This window comes from Calonectris borealis, chromosome 14 (assembly GCF_964195595.1).
Source record: "Calonectris borealis chromosome 14, bCalBor7.hap1.2, whole genome shotgun sequence".
Taxonomy (NCBI): Eukaryota; Metazoa; Chordata; class Aves; order Procellariiformes; family Procellariidae; genus Calonectris; species Calonectris borealis.
In genome coordinates this window covers 14,928,908-14,944,116 of record NC_134325.1, presented here as the reverse complement: position 1 = coordinate 14,944,116, position 15,209 = coordinate 14,928,908, and the positions used below count along the sequence as shown (strand labels likewise).

Genomic DNA, 15,209 nt, shown 5'->3' with positions numbered 1-15,209 from the left:
TCAGATGACCCCAGCATGGTCCCAAAAAGAGGGAGGTTGACCTCAAGTAACCCCAGGGGCTGACTGTTGACCTCAAGTAACCCCAGGGGCTGATTGGTTGACCTCAGATGACCCCAGCGTGGTCCCCAAAGAGGGAGGTTGACCTCAAGTAACCCCAGGGGCTGATTGGTTGACCTCAAGTAACCCCAGGGGCTGATTGGTTGACCTCAAGTGACCCCAGCGTGGTCCCCAAAGAGGGAGGTTGACCTCAAGTAACCCCAGGGGCTGATTGTTGACCTCAAGTAACCCCAGGGGGCTGATTGGTTGACCTCAGATGACCCCAGCGTGATCCCCAAAGAGGGAGGTTGACCTCAAGTAACCCCAGGGGCTGACTGTTGACCTCAAGTAACCCCAGGGGCTGATTGGTTGACCTCAGATGACCCCAGCATGGTCCCCCAAAGAGGGAGGTTGACCTCAAGTAACCCCAGGGGCTGATTGTTGACCTCAAGTAACCCCAGGGGCTGATTGGTTGACCTCAGATGACTCCATCGTGGTCCCCAAAGAGGGAAGTTGACCTCAAATAACCCCAGGGGCTGATTGTTGACCTCAAGTAACCCCAGGGGCTGATTGGTTGACCTCAAGTAACCCCAGGGGCTGATTGGTTGACCTCAGATGACCCCAGCATGGTCCCAAAAAGAGGGAAGTTGACCTCAAGTAACCCCAGGGGCTGATTGTTGACCTCAAGTAACCCGAGGGGCTGATTGGTTGACCTCAGATGACCCCAGCGTGGTCCCCAAAGAGGGAAGTTGACCTCAAGTAACCCCAGGGTCTGATTGGTTGACCTCAGATGACCCCAGCGTGGTCCCCAAAGAGGGAGGTTGACCTCAAGTAACCCCAGGGGCTGATTGTTGACCTCAAGTAACCCCAGGGGGCTGATTGGTTGACCTCAGATGACCCCAGCATGGTCCCAAAAAGAGGGAGGTTGACCTCAAGTAACCCCAGGGGCTGATTGTTGACCTCAGATGACCCCAGCGTGGTTCCCAGAGAGGGAGGTTGACCTCAAGTAACCCCACGGGCTGATTGATGACCTCAAGTAACCCCAGGGGCTGATTGGTTGACCTCAGATGACCCCAGCGTGGTCCCCAAAGAGGGAGGTTGACCTCAAGTAACCCCATGGGCTGATTGATGACCTCAAGTAACCCCAGGGGCTGATTGGTTGACCTCAGATGACCCCAGCATGGTCCCAAAAAGAGGGAGGTTCACCTCAAGTAACCCCAGGGGCTGATTGTTGACCTCAGATGACCCCAGCGTGGTCCCCAAAGAGGGAGGTTGACCTCAAGTAACCCCAGGGGCTGATTGATGACCTCAAGTAACCCCAGGGGCTGATTGGTTGACCTCAGATGACCCCAGCATGGTCCCAAAAAGAGGGAGGTTCACCTCAAGTAACCCCAGGGGCTGATTGGTTGACCTCAGATGACCCCAGCGTGGTCCCCCAAAGAGGGAGGTTGACCTCAAGTAACCCCAGGGGCTGATTGTTGACCTCAAGTAACCCCAGGGGCTGATTGGTTGACCTCAGATGACCCCAGCGTGGTCCCCAAAGAGGGAGGTTGACCTCAAGTAACCCCAGGGGCTGATTGGTTGACCTCAAGTAACCCCAGGGGCTGATTGGTTGACCTCAGATGACCCCAGCATGGTCCCAAAAAGAGAGAGGTTGACCTCAAGTAACCCCAGGGGCTGACTGTTGACCTCAAGTAACCCCAGGGGGCTGATTGGTTGACCTCAGATGACCCCAGCGTGGTCCCCAAAGAGGGAGGTTGACCTCAAGTAACCCCAGGGGCTGATTGGTTGACCTCAAGTAACCCCAGGGGCTGATTGGTTGACCTCAAGTGACCCCAGCGTGGTCCCCAAAGAGGGAGGTTGACCTCAAGTAACCCCAGGGGCTGATTGTTGACCTCAAGTAACCCCAGGGGGCTGATTGGTTGACCTCAGATGACCCCAGAGTGATCCCCAAAGAGGGAGGTTGACCTCAAGTAACCCCAGGGGCTGACTGTTGACCTCAAGTAACCCCAGGGGCTGATTGGTTGACCTCAGATGACCCCAGCATGGTCCCCAAAGAGGGAGGTTGACCTCAAGTAACCCCAGGGGCTGATTGTTGACCTCAAGTAACCTGAGGGGCTGATTGGTTGACCTCAGATGACCCCAGCGTGGTCCCCAAAGAGGGAAGTTGACCTCAAGTAACCCCACGGGCTGATTGATGACCTCAAGTAACCCCAGGGGCTGATTGGTTGACCTCAGATGACCCCAGCATGGTCCCAAAAAGAGGGAGGTTCACCTCAAGTAACCCCAGGGGCTGATTGGTTGACCTCAGATGACCCCAGCGTGGCCCCCAAAGAGGGAGGTTGACCTCAAGTAACCCCAGGGGCTGATTGTTGACCTCAAGTAACCCCAGGGGCTGATTGGGTGACCTCAGATGACCCCAGCATGGTCCCAAAAAGAGGGAAGTTGACCTCAAGTAACCCCAGGGGCTGATTGTTGACCTCAAGTAACCCCAGGGGCTGATTGGGTGACCTCAGATGACCCCAGCGTGGTCCCAAAAAGAGGGAGGTTGACCTCAAGTAACCCCAGGGGCTGATTGTTGACCTCAAGTAACCCCAGGGGCTGATTGGTTGACCTCAGATGACCCCAGCGTGGTCCCCAAAGAGGGAAGTTGACCTCAAGTAACCCCAGAGGCTGATTGTTGACCTCAAGTAACCCCAGGGGCTGATTGGTTGACCTCAGATGACCCCAGCATGGTCCCAAAAAGAGGGAAGTTGACCTCAAGTAACCCCAGGGGCTGATTGTTGACCTCAAGTAACCCCAGGGGGCTGATTGGTTGACCTCAGATGACCCCAGCGTGGTCCCCAAAGAGGGAGGTTGACCTCAAGTAACTCCAGAGGCTGATTGATGACCTCAAGTAACCCCAGGGGCTGATTGTTGACCTCAGGTAACCCCAGGGGGCTGATTGGTTGACCTCAGATGACCCCAGCATGGTCCCCAAAGAGGGAGGTTGACCTGAAGTATTCATTCAGTTGGTTCATCTTCAATCGGCTGCTTGACGTGTCTCCGCGCTGGTGGTGTTGTCACGCCCACCCTCACCCATGGGCGCCTGGTGGGTTTGGTTTCCTCCCTCCACCCTTTGCTGTCTCTGAGGTGCTCCCTTGGCCCCACCCCTTCGAGAGCCCCGTGCCCCCCCCGCCCCAGCCGCCCCCCACAGCCCCCAGGGGCTCTGCTCCCCGCCCCCGCAGCCCCTCTGCTCCCCCGCCCTGCAGCCCCTCTGCTCTCACCCCCCTGCAGCCCCTCTGCTCCCACCCCAGCCCCTCTGCTCCCCCCCCCCTGCAGCCCCTCTGCTCCCCCCCCCGCAGCCCCGCGCTGTTTGGGGAACGTGAGGACGCTGCTGCGTTCGGCGCAGAAAGAGAAAAGAGCTCCAGCTCTGCCTGGTACACCTGAATCTCCGTGTCCGTCTGTCCATACGTCCCTTTACCTTTCCATATAGCAGGTACCGAGGCGGTGAGATGTTTAAAAGACATCAGCCCAGTTTGAAACTTCAAAACCCCACGCTTTACTGGCTTGACTGTCATGAACGGTTCACCCCGCCGGGGATCGGTCCTGAACCCCCATCAACGCCCAGGCCAACCATTAGTCCTGACCGACCCCGTCCTAACCGACCCGTGCAAAGCAGCAGAGCGCTGGGCGGGGGGGGCAGCTGGGCTGGGCGCTGCCGTCTCACAGCTTGTGAGGTGGGGGGGGCTCCTTCCTGCGGCGAAGGAAGCCAGCCCTGGCGTGGGAGACCCCCCTTTTTTTTTTTTTCCTTGGTTTTTCTCATCGCTTGGGGGTGGTTTATTCTTCTTCTTCCTTTGGAAGGATGGGGCACAGCACCCCTCCTCTCACCCGAGCTGTTTCATTTTTGCAACCAGGACTTTTGTGGACGGTTTTTTTTTTTTCCCCAGCACGTTTCCCGGTGTCCTGGGGAGTTATTTCGGCTTCACCAACTATCTTCTCTACCTGCTGGAGATGGGGGGTTTTTCTCTCTCTCACACTTTACTTCTTGTACTTGTTTCCTACATCTCACATTGCAGTCGTCTTCCCCTTTGTGCTTACTTACTCTGAGTATGGTTTTTCTTGGCTATTTCATAAAACGCCAATTGCTAATTTTGCTGTTAGAATTTTTACCCGGCTATAAAACGCTTACACAGAGTGGCTGGTTACATTGCCTCAGTGTGCCTATGTCTGTGTTTAAGACAAGCCTTATATCTTGCTTAACTTGCTCCTACTTTTTATGTGCAACGGGCCACCACTTTGACCACCTTGTTCAGCCACAGTGGTGAACGTCCCCGTTGGCGTCCTCTTGAAGGGCTGTGTGTTTACTTGAGGAAAATGTCAAGAAAATATCATCCTGGGGAGGTTGCCAAGACGTTAGACCTGTATGCCCTCAGATGTGAGTCACTGGATGGGCTTTCTCCCAGCAGGTTCCCAAGACTTACTTCAGTTACGTATGTCCTCAGACTTGAATAATTGGGCAGACTTTCCCCCATCTGCTGCCATCTGCTGTTGTGGACCACAAAAAGTGGAGAGCAGCTCTCATCTTTTCCTGACCCCTCTCTGAAAGGAGGGCTCCAGCAGCACCGTCGACCTGCAGGGCTGCTCCCCTGCGTAACGCTGCTTCTCACCGGGCCAGAGCCCAAACACCTCTGCAAGTGTCGCCGGAGCTGGTGAGGCCTGGGCTGGGGGAACAGGTTGCCTGTGCTGCTCTCCTGGCTGCGCTCCTGAACTCCTAAGGGGAGTCTTGGGTCTTGGCTCACCCTTGGGTGAGCCTGGGCACGTTCCCTTAGCGTTTGCTGTGAGCCATTCAAAGTCCTGAAAATGAAGAGCAGTGAGAGACAAGTTCTAAATTCATCTCTGTGTGTCTGTATCTCACCTGGAGAAAGGTGAATGTTGCCTGAAATTGAGAGGAACGAAGTGGAAGGCATGGGACTTCTGTCCTGGGAGAGAAAGGAGGCAGGAAAGGAAAAGCTATTTCTAGGTGCATGGGAAGGGACTGCCGAGCGCTAAACATTTGGGCCATTCCTACGGCTCACACTGGAATTGAAAGTGCCTCCAACACAGACTAAGGCAACCCACTCTTCATTAGACCCGGTGATAGGAATTCCTTCTTACCTTTGTATTCAAGATCTTGTGAGAGAGAGAAAATCCCAGTCTTGACATCTCTACTTGAATTTAGGTCTCATAATCTAAGGTTGCCTCATGGAGAAGGAAGGAAATGCACAGGAAAGAGGACACAAAATAAACCAAGAAGCAGAAAAATAAAAGCAAGAAATAATAAATAACTGCAAAGCCCAGCATCTGACTGGGGGCAGCCAGAATCCGGGTGCACTCACGCCTTAATGCCCAGGCACAGGGGTTTTAGCAAAGCAGAGCAAAAATGCGTGCTGGGAAGACAGGGCCAGCTAGCCTCAGCTGGGTTCCTGAGTTCCTCTCCCTCTGCCTGGTGGGAGCCATCCTCTTCACATCTAGTGCAGCACTTCAGAGGATGCTGGTTTTGGTTGCCAGCACGTACCCAAGTGACCTGCAGGGACGCACCAGGAGTTACAGGCAGCGTGTGCTGCTGGAGATCAGAGGGGACAACCAAGGGCTTTGCCCTAAGACCTTGGCTACAGTAGTTGAAGTTGTGGCTACATCATCACCTTGCCTTCAACGGTGACCAGCTGCCAAGGTCAGTGCTAGAGGAGTTGTGCATTCTCCTCTGGGGAAGCCTAATCGGGTGAGGGACGTATCCTGGCACCTAAAGTAGGCAGAGTGGGACTTACGCTGCGAGCAGTCACTGTGCCTTCCCGCGGCGTGCCTGGGGACTTGGTGTCCGTCTGCTTGGCCAGAGAGGTAACAAGCCTTTCCTTTTCCAGGTGCAGCCTCCAGCACTGTAATCCAGATCAAAATTTTAAGTGTTGAATGCAGAATACTGTAGGCATAATTTTTAGAACTTACTCATGTTGGAAGATGAGATTTGGAGTGTGTAGCCCTTCATAACATGAAAAATCTGCCTAGATTTCATAATCATATGTAATCATTACTTTATTTTGTCACTGTATATTTATGCTTGTCTCTGCTATAGAGTATCTTTACAAATGGATATATGGCCACGTTGCCTGATACCAGAGTACATTCTTCCTCAGAAAAAAATAGTTAAGAGAAAATAATTGGGTTTGTTTTCTAGTTATGACCCAGTATCTTGGTTTTATTTCCTCTCTCTGTATTAGGTGACATCTATTTGGTAATTCTCCAACTCAACCAGAATGTGATTGCTTTAGGATAAGTGATGAGATTTTAAAAAATGCATTATTAAATCAAAGCCAATAACCATTACAGAACTGTGATACTAGAAAATAGTAATAAGAATTGGTCACACATTAAAAATCCCCATCTACAGATACAGGTATAGACATACTGTTAGAGAAAGGTACAGATTTAGCAGTATTTGGGCAGCTGTAAATACATAAAAGGATGAGGCTAAGCAGCATTTCATTTTAAAGCTGCACAGATTTTCACGACTTTTAAAGCTTTGGATGATGTGCCGTGCAGCTGCCGCTGCTTTGAGGGGACAAAAAGAAAGAAGAGGGGAGCAGCAAAAGGTCTGAAGGAAAGCCAGGCTCAAAAGCCCTTTCCATTCTGCCTGCAAGTCTATACCTGCCTCTAACAACGGGCTGCAGGTTTCCACCTTTTATATCACCAGGTCTATTCAGCAGGCAAATGTCTGGTTATGGTATAGCAGTTCTAACACTCTTCTGTTGTCACATGCTCTCATAATCAATTTTGTTTGAGAATGGGCATGACATAACTTCTTGCTCATCACTCAGTCTTTTCATCGTTTCCTTTACCTGCTGGCAGAGCTTGGATTTGTCAACATCTTGGGCTCTCGTTTGCATCTTCCTGAAATAAGATCAATGCTCACAAAAAAATCTGCAGAGGAAAAGACAAGGAATTACACCATCCCGCAGAATTTAATGTAACTGGATAGGATTTCATGAAGACAAATCTACAAAACAAAAATTGATTGGTCACTTATGCAATTGATGTAGTTACTCTGCTTCTAAGCTGTTATATTGATGTCTGTCTTCTCCTGTTCCTTCATCAGGAATAGAATCTTTTCATTATTATATATGCATATGATAATACCTCTGAGGGAGGCCTCAGGGTGCTCCATGCTATTTTACCCTAGATGAGAAACTTCCAAAGTAGTCTCAGATTCAAATTCTCACTCTTGTGGTTCACCAGTACAGACAGAAAAAGGAATATGCACATTTCTGATGTACTGTTAACAAAAGATGATCTCTTTCAAATGGTCTTTTATTCAACTTCCGATTTTAAATTTTTTAACTGCAATGTTTTGTTGAATTTCATCATGAAGATTGCTTGTTATCCGTGCAAACTCAGGGACTCCGTTTCAGGTGGTTGACTGCAGGATTGAGGGGCATATTCACAAATGCACAGAAATCCCATTAACTTCATCCTTCGACCATGTCCTGAGCTTTGATGCTAAAACAGCTAAGCGCTTGTTTCTCTATTTCTTCCCTTTCAGAACGCCAGTACTGGGGCTCAGACCTGCAACTTCCCAAAATACCTTTTGAAGAAATCATGTACAATGATGAAAGTGCGTACAAGTGGCTGTGCACCCTAAAGAAAGTGGGAATCGTGCTACTTACAGGAGCTGCCACTCGGCAGGGAGAGTTGGTTAAACTTGGCCACAGGATTGGGTTCCTGCGTCTCACTTTTTATGGGTGAGTTTGGTTTTTAATATCCTTGCTTTGCCAGCTATGTAATCACCTCTAATGCATTTCACTTCCGCTTGCTGGACCTCTTTTGTGAATCATCTTATTAAAAAACAAGGTGAATTTTTTTCTTCTCTGCATGTTAGAAAATGTGGTGTCAATTAATATTCTGTATGAGAAGATTGCTTTGCTATCACAGGCAGGGTACATAAAGAGCAGCAGCTATAACATTAACTGCTGAGAGAAGGAAAAATGCCTGAGAACAGATGATGTCAAATAAAAGATAACCACAAGATAGCCGTACTTATCTATACCATGGAGAAAATCAGAAATCCCTAATCCAGTCCCCTTCTGACTAGAGGAAGTTATCTGTACTGAAACTTTTTCTTAGCCTGACTTTGAGTCATGGAAATAGGTAAGACTTAGGTGATTTATTGTGTCTCACATCACCGAGAAGATGGGCAGAGTACCCACTTCCCTGCTTTCAACTGAGTCTGCCCTGGAAAGCCACGACCAGTCCCAGCAAGCATTTTTTTTAAAACTGCTTTTTTTGCAAAAGCAAGAGCTCAGCCTGCAGGAGTGCAAGCAGGAACTTGTAAATCACCCTTCTGATGCCAAGAGGTGGTAAACTGAACCTCTACCTCCTCAAGCACCTACTAGGCGAGTAAACAAATGATGATGGTAGCTCACGTCTCGCTGAGCTGAGTCAGTGACCTCCATCTAGTTGATACAATTTTTTACGACATATATTAAAAAAAAACTATTTTGGAAAAAAAAAATTTGACAAAAATAGATAGTAACATTTAAACATAATTGTGATTTCTTGGTGCCTGAATAGCCACCAAAACCAGGACATTCAGGGCTTCCCATCTGAAAAGCTCCTTTCTCCCCCGTAATAGAATAAAAGATAATAAAAATTATGGCAAGGGTTCTCCTTCACTTGGATTTACCTCTAGTTCAGAGAATAAGCAAACAAACCATGTGCGCGATAAGTGTCTCCTCCTTTGTCTAATAAAATCTAAAATAAATAGAAGCGGGGAAAAAATTCCAACCTTGGCCAGAAAGACCACATTCCCTCAAGACTGCGAATCAGAAGGAAAGATTTTCTGTTCCTTGACACTCCTGTGTGAAGGCACATATGAACCCTGCTGGAATACGCAATGCAGGTGAGGGTGGTAAGAGCGGCACCGTGACACCAGGAGACATGCGTTAACTCAGAATGTTAATTGTGGGGTGGCAGGGGGGAAGGTGAGCAAAAGGTCCCTTCTTCAAGCTATGATGCTTATTAAGACTTTTTGTTACATCTTCATTTTGCAAGCATCGTTCCGTCATCAGCTATGGAAAAAGATGTCATCGATGCTGCTGGCTTTTAGATTTAGTGAACAATTTCTAACAGGCAGAGAAATAGCTATTGCGATATCCTAGCAACTTCTAGCAGTGTATAAGGTGCTTCCTACCCAACATCCACCCTTCATTTTTTGTTTCATTTATGTTGAAAGTCAACCTGTTTGTGCAGAACTTTTCCTCATGCTTCAAATCAAGAAAGCTGGCTCAAGGAACCTTCTAGAAATCACAGAAACTGAAGTGAACTCATAGCACGTAGAACAGCCTGTGAGAATGTAACGGTTTTTTCCCCCCCCCTCTGTTGCCTTCAAAAAAGAAGGGATGGAGAGAATAACTGCTTTAAAATGCCGTGGATATTATGAAGCTTTTGTCAGTTCCAGCAGCCATGATAAATATTTGCAAAGCTTTAAAGGGAGTAATGTATAAATGTACTAGGGTAGCTAAGATAACGTACTTTCATTAAGGTGTGGTTTCCTCTTTCTGCTTACTGGGCCAGAAGGAAAAGTGGTTTTCAAAGTTAACTGGGATTCAGTCAGGTTAATCCTACTGAAATAAATGGGAGCAGAACTCGATTTAGAAACCTCATCCAGTGCTACGAAACATTTCCTACCATTAAAAGCATTCCTAATGTCAAGCACTTCTATGTTTAGGAGTCTGCTATGGTCTCAATTTAAAACTTGCATCACTATGAAAATAGTACTGCTTTCTATTTCTGTTTTGACATGATCCTAATAACAAATACTAGGAGATTCTTAGGGGGAACCAACCCCGATCATATCTGAGGGTGTTTCCCAGCTCTCTGGGGTATCTGAAGGATGAAACATTCATTCTGTTTGTATCCAGACAGCTGCACAAGCATTTTGAGTTAGGAACAAATATAGCAAGCCCCAGATAACAACAAAAAATTTTGGTTCTTTGTTAAAGCATACCACTAAAAGAAAACGTATAATATCTCCAAAATACCTCAAGGGAGAGGGAAAAACAAAAAAGCCCAAACAACAAGAACCACCACCACCCCCCATACAACGCCTTCAACATATACCATGGATTACATTACAACAGAACTTCTAGTTGCTTTCCTAAAAGTTTCATGGAAGAACTGGATCTAGAAGAAGTTCCTAGATCCTAAAACTGGAAATAATCTTTAAACCTGGAATAATGTTCTTGACATGGCAGCCCACTGTTTCACCTATTGTCCATCTGCTGAGCCCTGTGATGTTTTTCACTAAGGCATTCAGAAGTTTTTGATATTTAACTCAGCAGCATTTTAAGGCAAAAAGATTCTACCATTCTGCCTGGTACTCTGCCTCAGCTCTTAATCATCCTTGCTGTTTAAAGTTATTGCCGACTGTCTGTCTGAAACTGTCCGCAATATCCAGCTTGTGATAACTCCACTATGTTTAAGAGAGACTGAAAAGTCCCTTACTGTATAACTGTGCGTTAACTGTTAGGATATACTTTCCTTGTCTAAGTTCAGCTAACAAGAGATTCAGACTGCCCTAGGGAGACTCGCCAGTTTATCAGTTGTGTAATCAGAGTGATTTTTTTTCCAATTAAAAAAAGTTAGTCTTGCCCCTCACTGACTCTTCCCTAACACGAGTATAAACAGTAACAATCATAAAATGCTTCACCTTGTTTAAAGTCAGCTTGAATTAATGCTTACTCTCTTTAAAGTTGGATTCAATAAAAGTAATTTGTCAGGATGAGTTCCGAGTCTTTGAGATAGATAGATAGATAGATTTAAAAGTGTTTTAATACATTCTACAACTGTATCCCGCCCATTGATGTTCCATACAAGATCAAGGTTGAAATGTGACCTTGGTCCACACCATTTGAGCAAGTAATGGTTAGAGCTCCTTTCACTGTTTAAATCAGATTTACGACTGGTGTTGATTAAACCTTACTTTTATGTTTCCTTAAGTATTAGGGTTCACAGTAAAGGAACGATAAAAGGCTGTAAGTCTCCTTGCTTTTCCAAAACCTATTTGCTAATTCCTGTATTTATTAGGCTGCAGAAAGAGGGTTTCAATGTTACGAAAATTTTCCAACTGACTAAGAATTTTGCATTTAAAAGAAAACATACTTAGAATATTTTGTTTAGTTGAGCTTTGGGTTTGGGGTTTTTTTTTTTCTTTTTTGCTTTTTAAACACAGCTGTGGTATTTGAAAGTCTTGAAGACTGGTTTACATCATCCCAATTGAGCTACCATGGTTAGATTTACTCTAGGTCATTTGACAGTTGCTAATTATGTTTTTGTATATGATTAGGTTGAATTTGCAATATTAAATTAAAATCTGAAGAGTATAAGGTCAAAGAGAGCCTGACATCCAAAGACCGGTTTTGCAGACCCGTCTGGATTTCAAGTAACAAAACCCACCTCTGCCACAGGGTGAAGTCAACAAGCTACGTACAGACCAATGTCCAGCTCTGAAAAAAAGAGTGTCTGCTCCAGTGCTAAAGGAAAGGCAAAGCTATAGGAGGGGTAGGATCTGTATGGTACAATATGCATATTAGCAGAGCCAAGACTTTCGGGGGGAGAGCCAAGACTGCTGAACGCACTTTCTTTTTCAGAATATGTTGCCAACTTGCAAGGAGAGAAAGTAACACAAAGGCAGCCTGCTCTGGAGTTCAGAGCCAGACTCAATGAGCTGATTTGCTCTGTTTGCGCTATTCCTTACGTCTTGGCTTTCATTTCTCCAGTTCAGAGATCAGACACTGTTGAGCTGTCTCCAAGATGCACTGTAAGGATGCCTATGTTAAGGCTATACAGTAAAGGCAAACACAACACTCACACTAATGCAAAGGTAAGCTTCCAGAACCGTTCAGCAGAACTGTCCTGCCCAGGAGGTGTACAAGATGAAGGATACTGCCTGCCACGGAGGAGTTCTGGCATCAGATGAAGTCTATAGGAAGCATCAGCTGTTTGCACGTGTATGTTTTACAGACCGCGGTATGGTTTGAGACACTGCTGCTGAGCATTGCCTTCTCAACGCATGGTGGGAAGGAGTTGTTTTATCTTTTTCCTCTGTTTAACAGGAGTTTCTTTAGTCGCAAAGGCTGTAAATAAAGTTGGGTTGCAAAATACTAAGCCTGCTCAAGGAGGTTGCTCTCCATTTTACTGCACTACTGTCAACCGAGTCTCCTTCCTCCCTGGGCAGGTGCACACAGGTTGCAGCCTGACATCTTTAGCAATGTTCAGCTGCTCTCACTGCCATACTGGTGATGTTAATGATTAATGCTTTGAAATTTTTAAAAAAATTGCTCTTTAGATCATGTTTTTTCCTTAAGAGCCCTGTTTAAAAAAACCCAACCAACCAACCAACAAAAAATTGGGAAGGAGGAATTCTTCTAGTACTGGAAAATACAAGCAGTATCATGCATAAACTTTGTATTGTTACGTGTAGTGGTTTAAGAAATTATCCAGAAAGTATTTAAAAAAAGAAAAAAGTCACAAAACTAGTTTCAAGTGTTTTAATACAGATGTGTATGAAGTGATAACATGCTAAACACATCAGAAAATAGAGAACTGTATTCAAACAGCTTAATAACCCAGTGTTTTTTAAATGTGTAATTCATCACATGAAGCCTTGAAAAAGACTCATGGTTTTGGCTTATTTTTAATATTTATGTGGGAGGTTTTAAAGTGCTTTATAAGGAACAAGTTTCTTATTTTTTACCATGTATAGCTGGAACCCAGCCTAAAAATATTATGAAAGAGAAAAACCCGCATATCTTTTCTCCTAATTTAACCTGTTTCATTTTCAGATATAGTTATTGTAGTGCCTGGTCTTGGTGCTTTTACATATTTCTTGCAGTAGCAGAAACTCCATTGAGTTTTCAGTCTTAACAACAGACTTAGAGCAGCATTTTACAGTCCATCTCTTCACCTCTAAAACAGAAGTTCATTTCTTACTGGCATCCAATTCGGAGGTGGCTTTTACAACTGTAATAAAATAATAATTTCGGGTAATTCCCTTTGCTATTTCACTAGCAGCCAAACAGAAGACCTACCAAATATTATAAATAAAAGGATAAATTTGGAATCGGCACGCTTGCCAAATAAAACATTACCTCAACAACGCCATGAATTTTAAACCGAAACGTAACTGTAATGAATATAATGGACAAATGGAAAAACAAAAGTCTTTTTTCTTGTCTAGATGTCTGTTTGGTACATGCTACCTAAAATGTCATTACTGTAAAAAGTGGAAACATTCTCTGTATCAGCCATACAACAACAAGGGGCTCCAGACTTTTAAATCAACCTTTCTCTTTACGTTATGGCGGCACAACTACATGAACGAGGTCTCCAAGTCACACCTAGACCTCGTGCCCCTCCCCTGTTCGGAAGCCATGTGCAGGCTTGGGGTGGCATGGAGGGCTTCCTGCGGGGCCCCAGCACCCCCACGGGAACAGCCAAACCCTCTGCACCTCCCAGAGGGCTTCAGCCGCAAGAGAAGGACGTGGGTCCCAAATCTCTTGTGAATGAGACTTAGATTTTTAATAAAGTGCCAGACCAGATGATTCAAGCGAGGCTTCAGCTCCTAGTGCAGCCGTGTTGCAAGACTAAGGATGTAACAGACGGACCAGTTTTCTGCTCCGGGAGACTGAGCCCACATTGCCACTTAATGCAAAAAATTGCTACACCTGCCTGGTGCCAAATTTCCTCCTCTGTCAAACAGCCTGAGCAACTGATGTTGAAATCTGACCCTAATTACTAAACCATAAACCATTCCACCCCGCTTTGCTCTCCCTAAGGGCCAAGAGTCCTCTGACATTACCCACGTTTTCTTCCTTGACTTCTCCTGTGCTCTCCCCGTGACTGGGCTGATACCTCCGCTCAGCTGAGACTTTGACAAAGTAAGGCTGATTTTTTTCACATTCAGCGCCGAGTTCCCTGTTAGCATCGCTGACTTCAAGTAACTTGAGCTTTGACCCAAGCTCCTTGCGTGGAAGGAAAGCTCCCGGGGACCAGCTGCCCTCGCAAAGCGTAACAGCACGAAAGCACTGAAAGCTTTTGCAAAACCTTACAATGATTTTCTAAAGTACTACCATTACAGCAATTGTATATATTGCATATACATGAGACAATTAAAATGTGTTAAATCGTTTTAGAACCATCAAGTGACACTGGAGTCTTTTAAATTAAAGATATAGTGAACGTAGCTACCTTCAACACCAATGACAAGGATGACATAACGGGCTATTTTTTGGCTGTAAAATTGGGAACTACAGAAGCGTGGTTGAAATTATCATACTTGCGTACTGAAGTCATGTACTGATGAATATGTGCCGTACCAAATAATAAAAATTATTTCTCCCTGGTGGTTAAACACATTTGCAAATATTCAAGGGGGGTTTCTCCCTGGCAATTTCAGAAATTTAGTTTTAGAGCATTTTGCATAGTTTCTGTACTAAATACCAGTCCTAGATCAAAAGTGTTTGTATACTATATATAAATAATTTTGGTCTGCATGTTCTTCAGCCTATTTTCTTCTTAAACTATTATTAAGAAGTAATGCTAGACACACACCATCTGAAACATAATATATTTGGTCTATAGTATTTCACAAGGGAAAATGAGTTTCGTATTTTCTTTTAAATCACTGATGCTCCTGTGATTACATGGACTGCGTATGGTGACTGACGCTTTTCCAGACACACGTCTGGATCTATAACATGCATCTGCTGAGGACAGTCCTCAATCACGTGAACTCTCTACAAACAAACCGTGTGTCTTAAAGTCTCCCGCAGGGTGTGTCACTCAAAACAGATTTTGATTGTGCTGCAACGTGATGTATTCATGTCTTGATCATATAAATAAGGCTTTTTTTTTCCCCTGCAGTTGCCCGTAAACTTTCTTACAGAAGTTTGTCAAATTTCAAGACAGAAACTATGTAACAAAATAAATGGAGTAGTTCTCAGAAAAAGCTCAGAGAAAGGGAAGAAGTTACAAAGTCTTTCATCAAGACATTTTCCTTTAGCGGCAAGTCTTCAAGTTACAGGAAAGATCCCCCTGCAAAGGATACTCTGTATACTTAAGATCATAAAGCTTTAAAAATAATTTTTGGGGGAAGTTACATGGCA

The 15,209-nt window shown here is 45.5% G+C and overlaps 1 protein-coding gene across 1 annotated transcript in view; it reads left to right on the top strand.

The window, feature by feature from the left end:
• Positions 1-15,209, top strand: part of BBOX1 (gamma-butyrobetaine hydroxylase 1) — a 43,271-nt gene that overhangs the window by 21,106 nt on the left and 6,956 nt on the right. Inside the window, exon 3 of the mRNA XM_075163289.1 lies at positions 7,589-7,787. Coding sequence (XP_075019390.1) covers positions 7,589-7,787 — 199 coding nt within the window. The remainder of the gene's footprint in view (positions 1-7,588; positions 7,788-15,209) is intronic.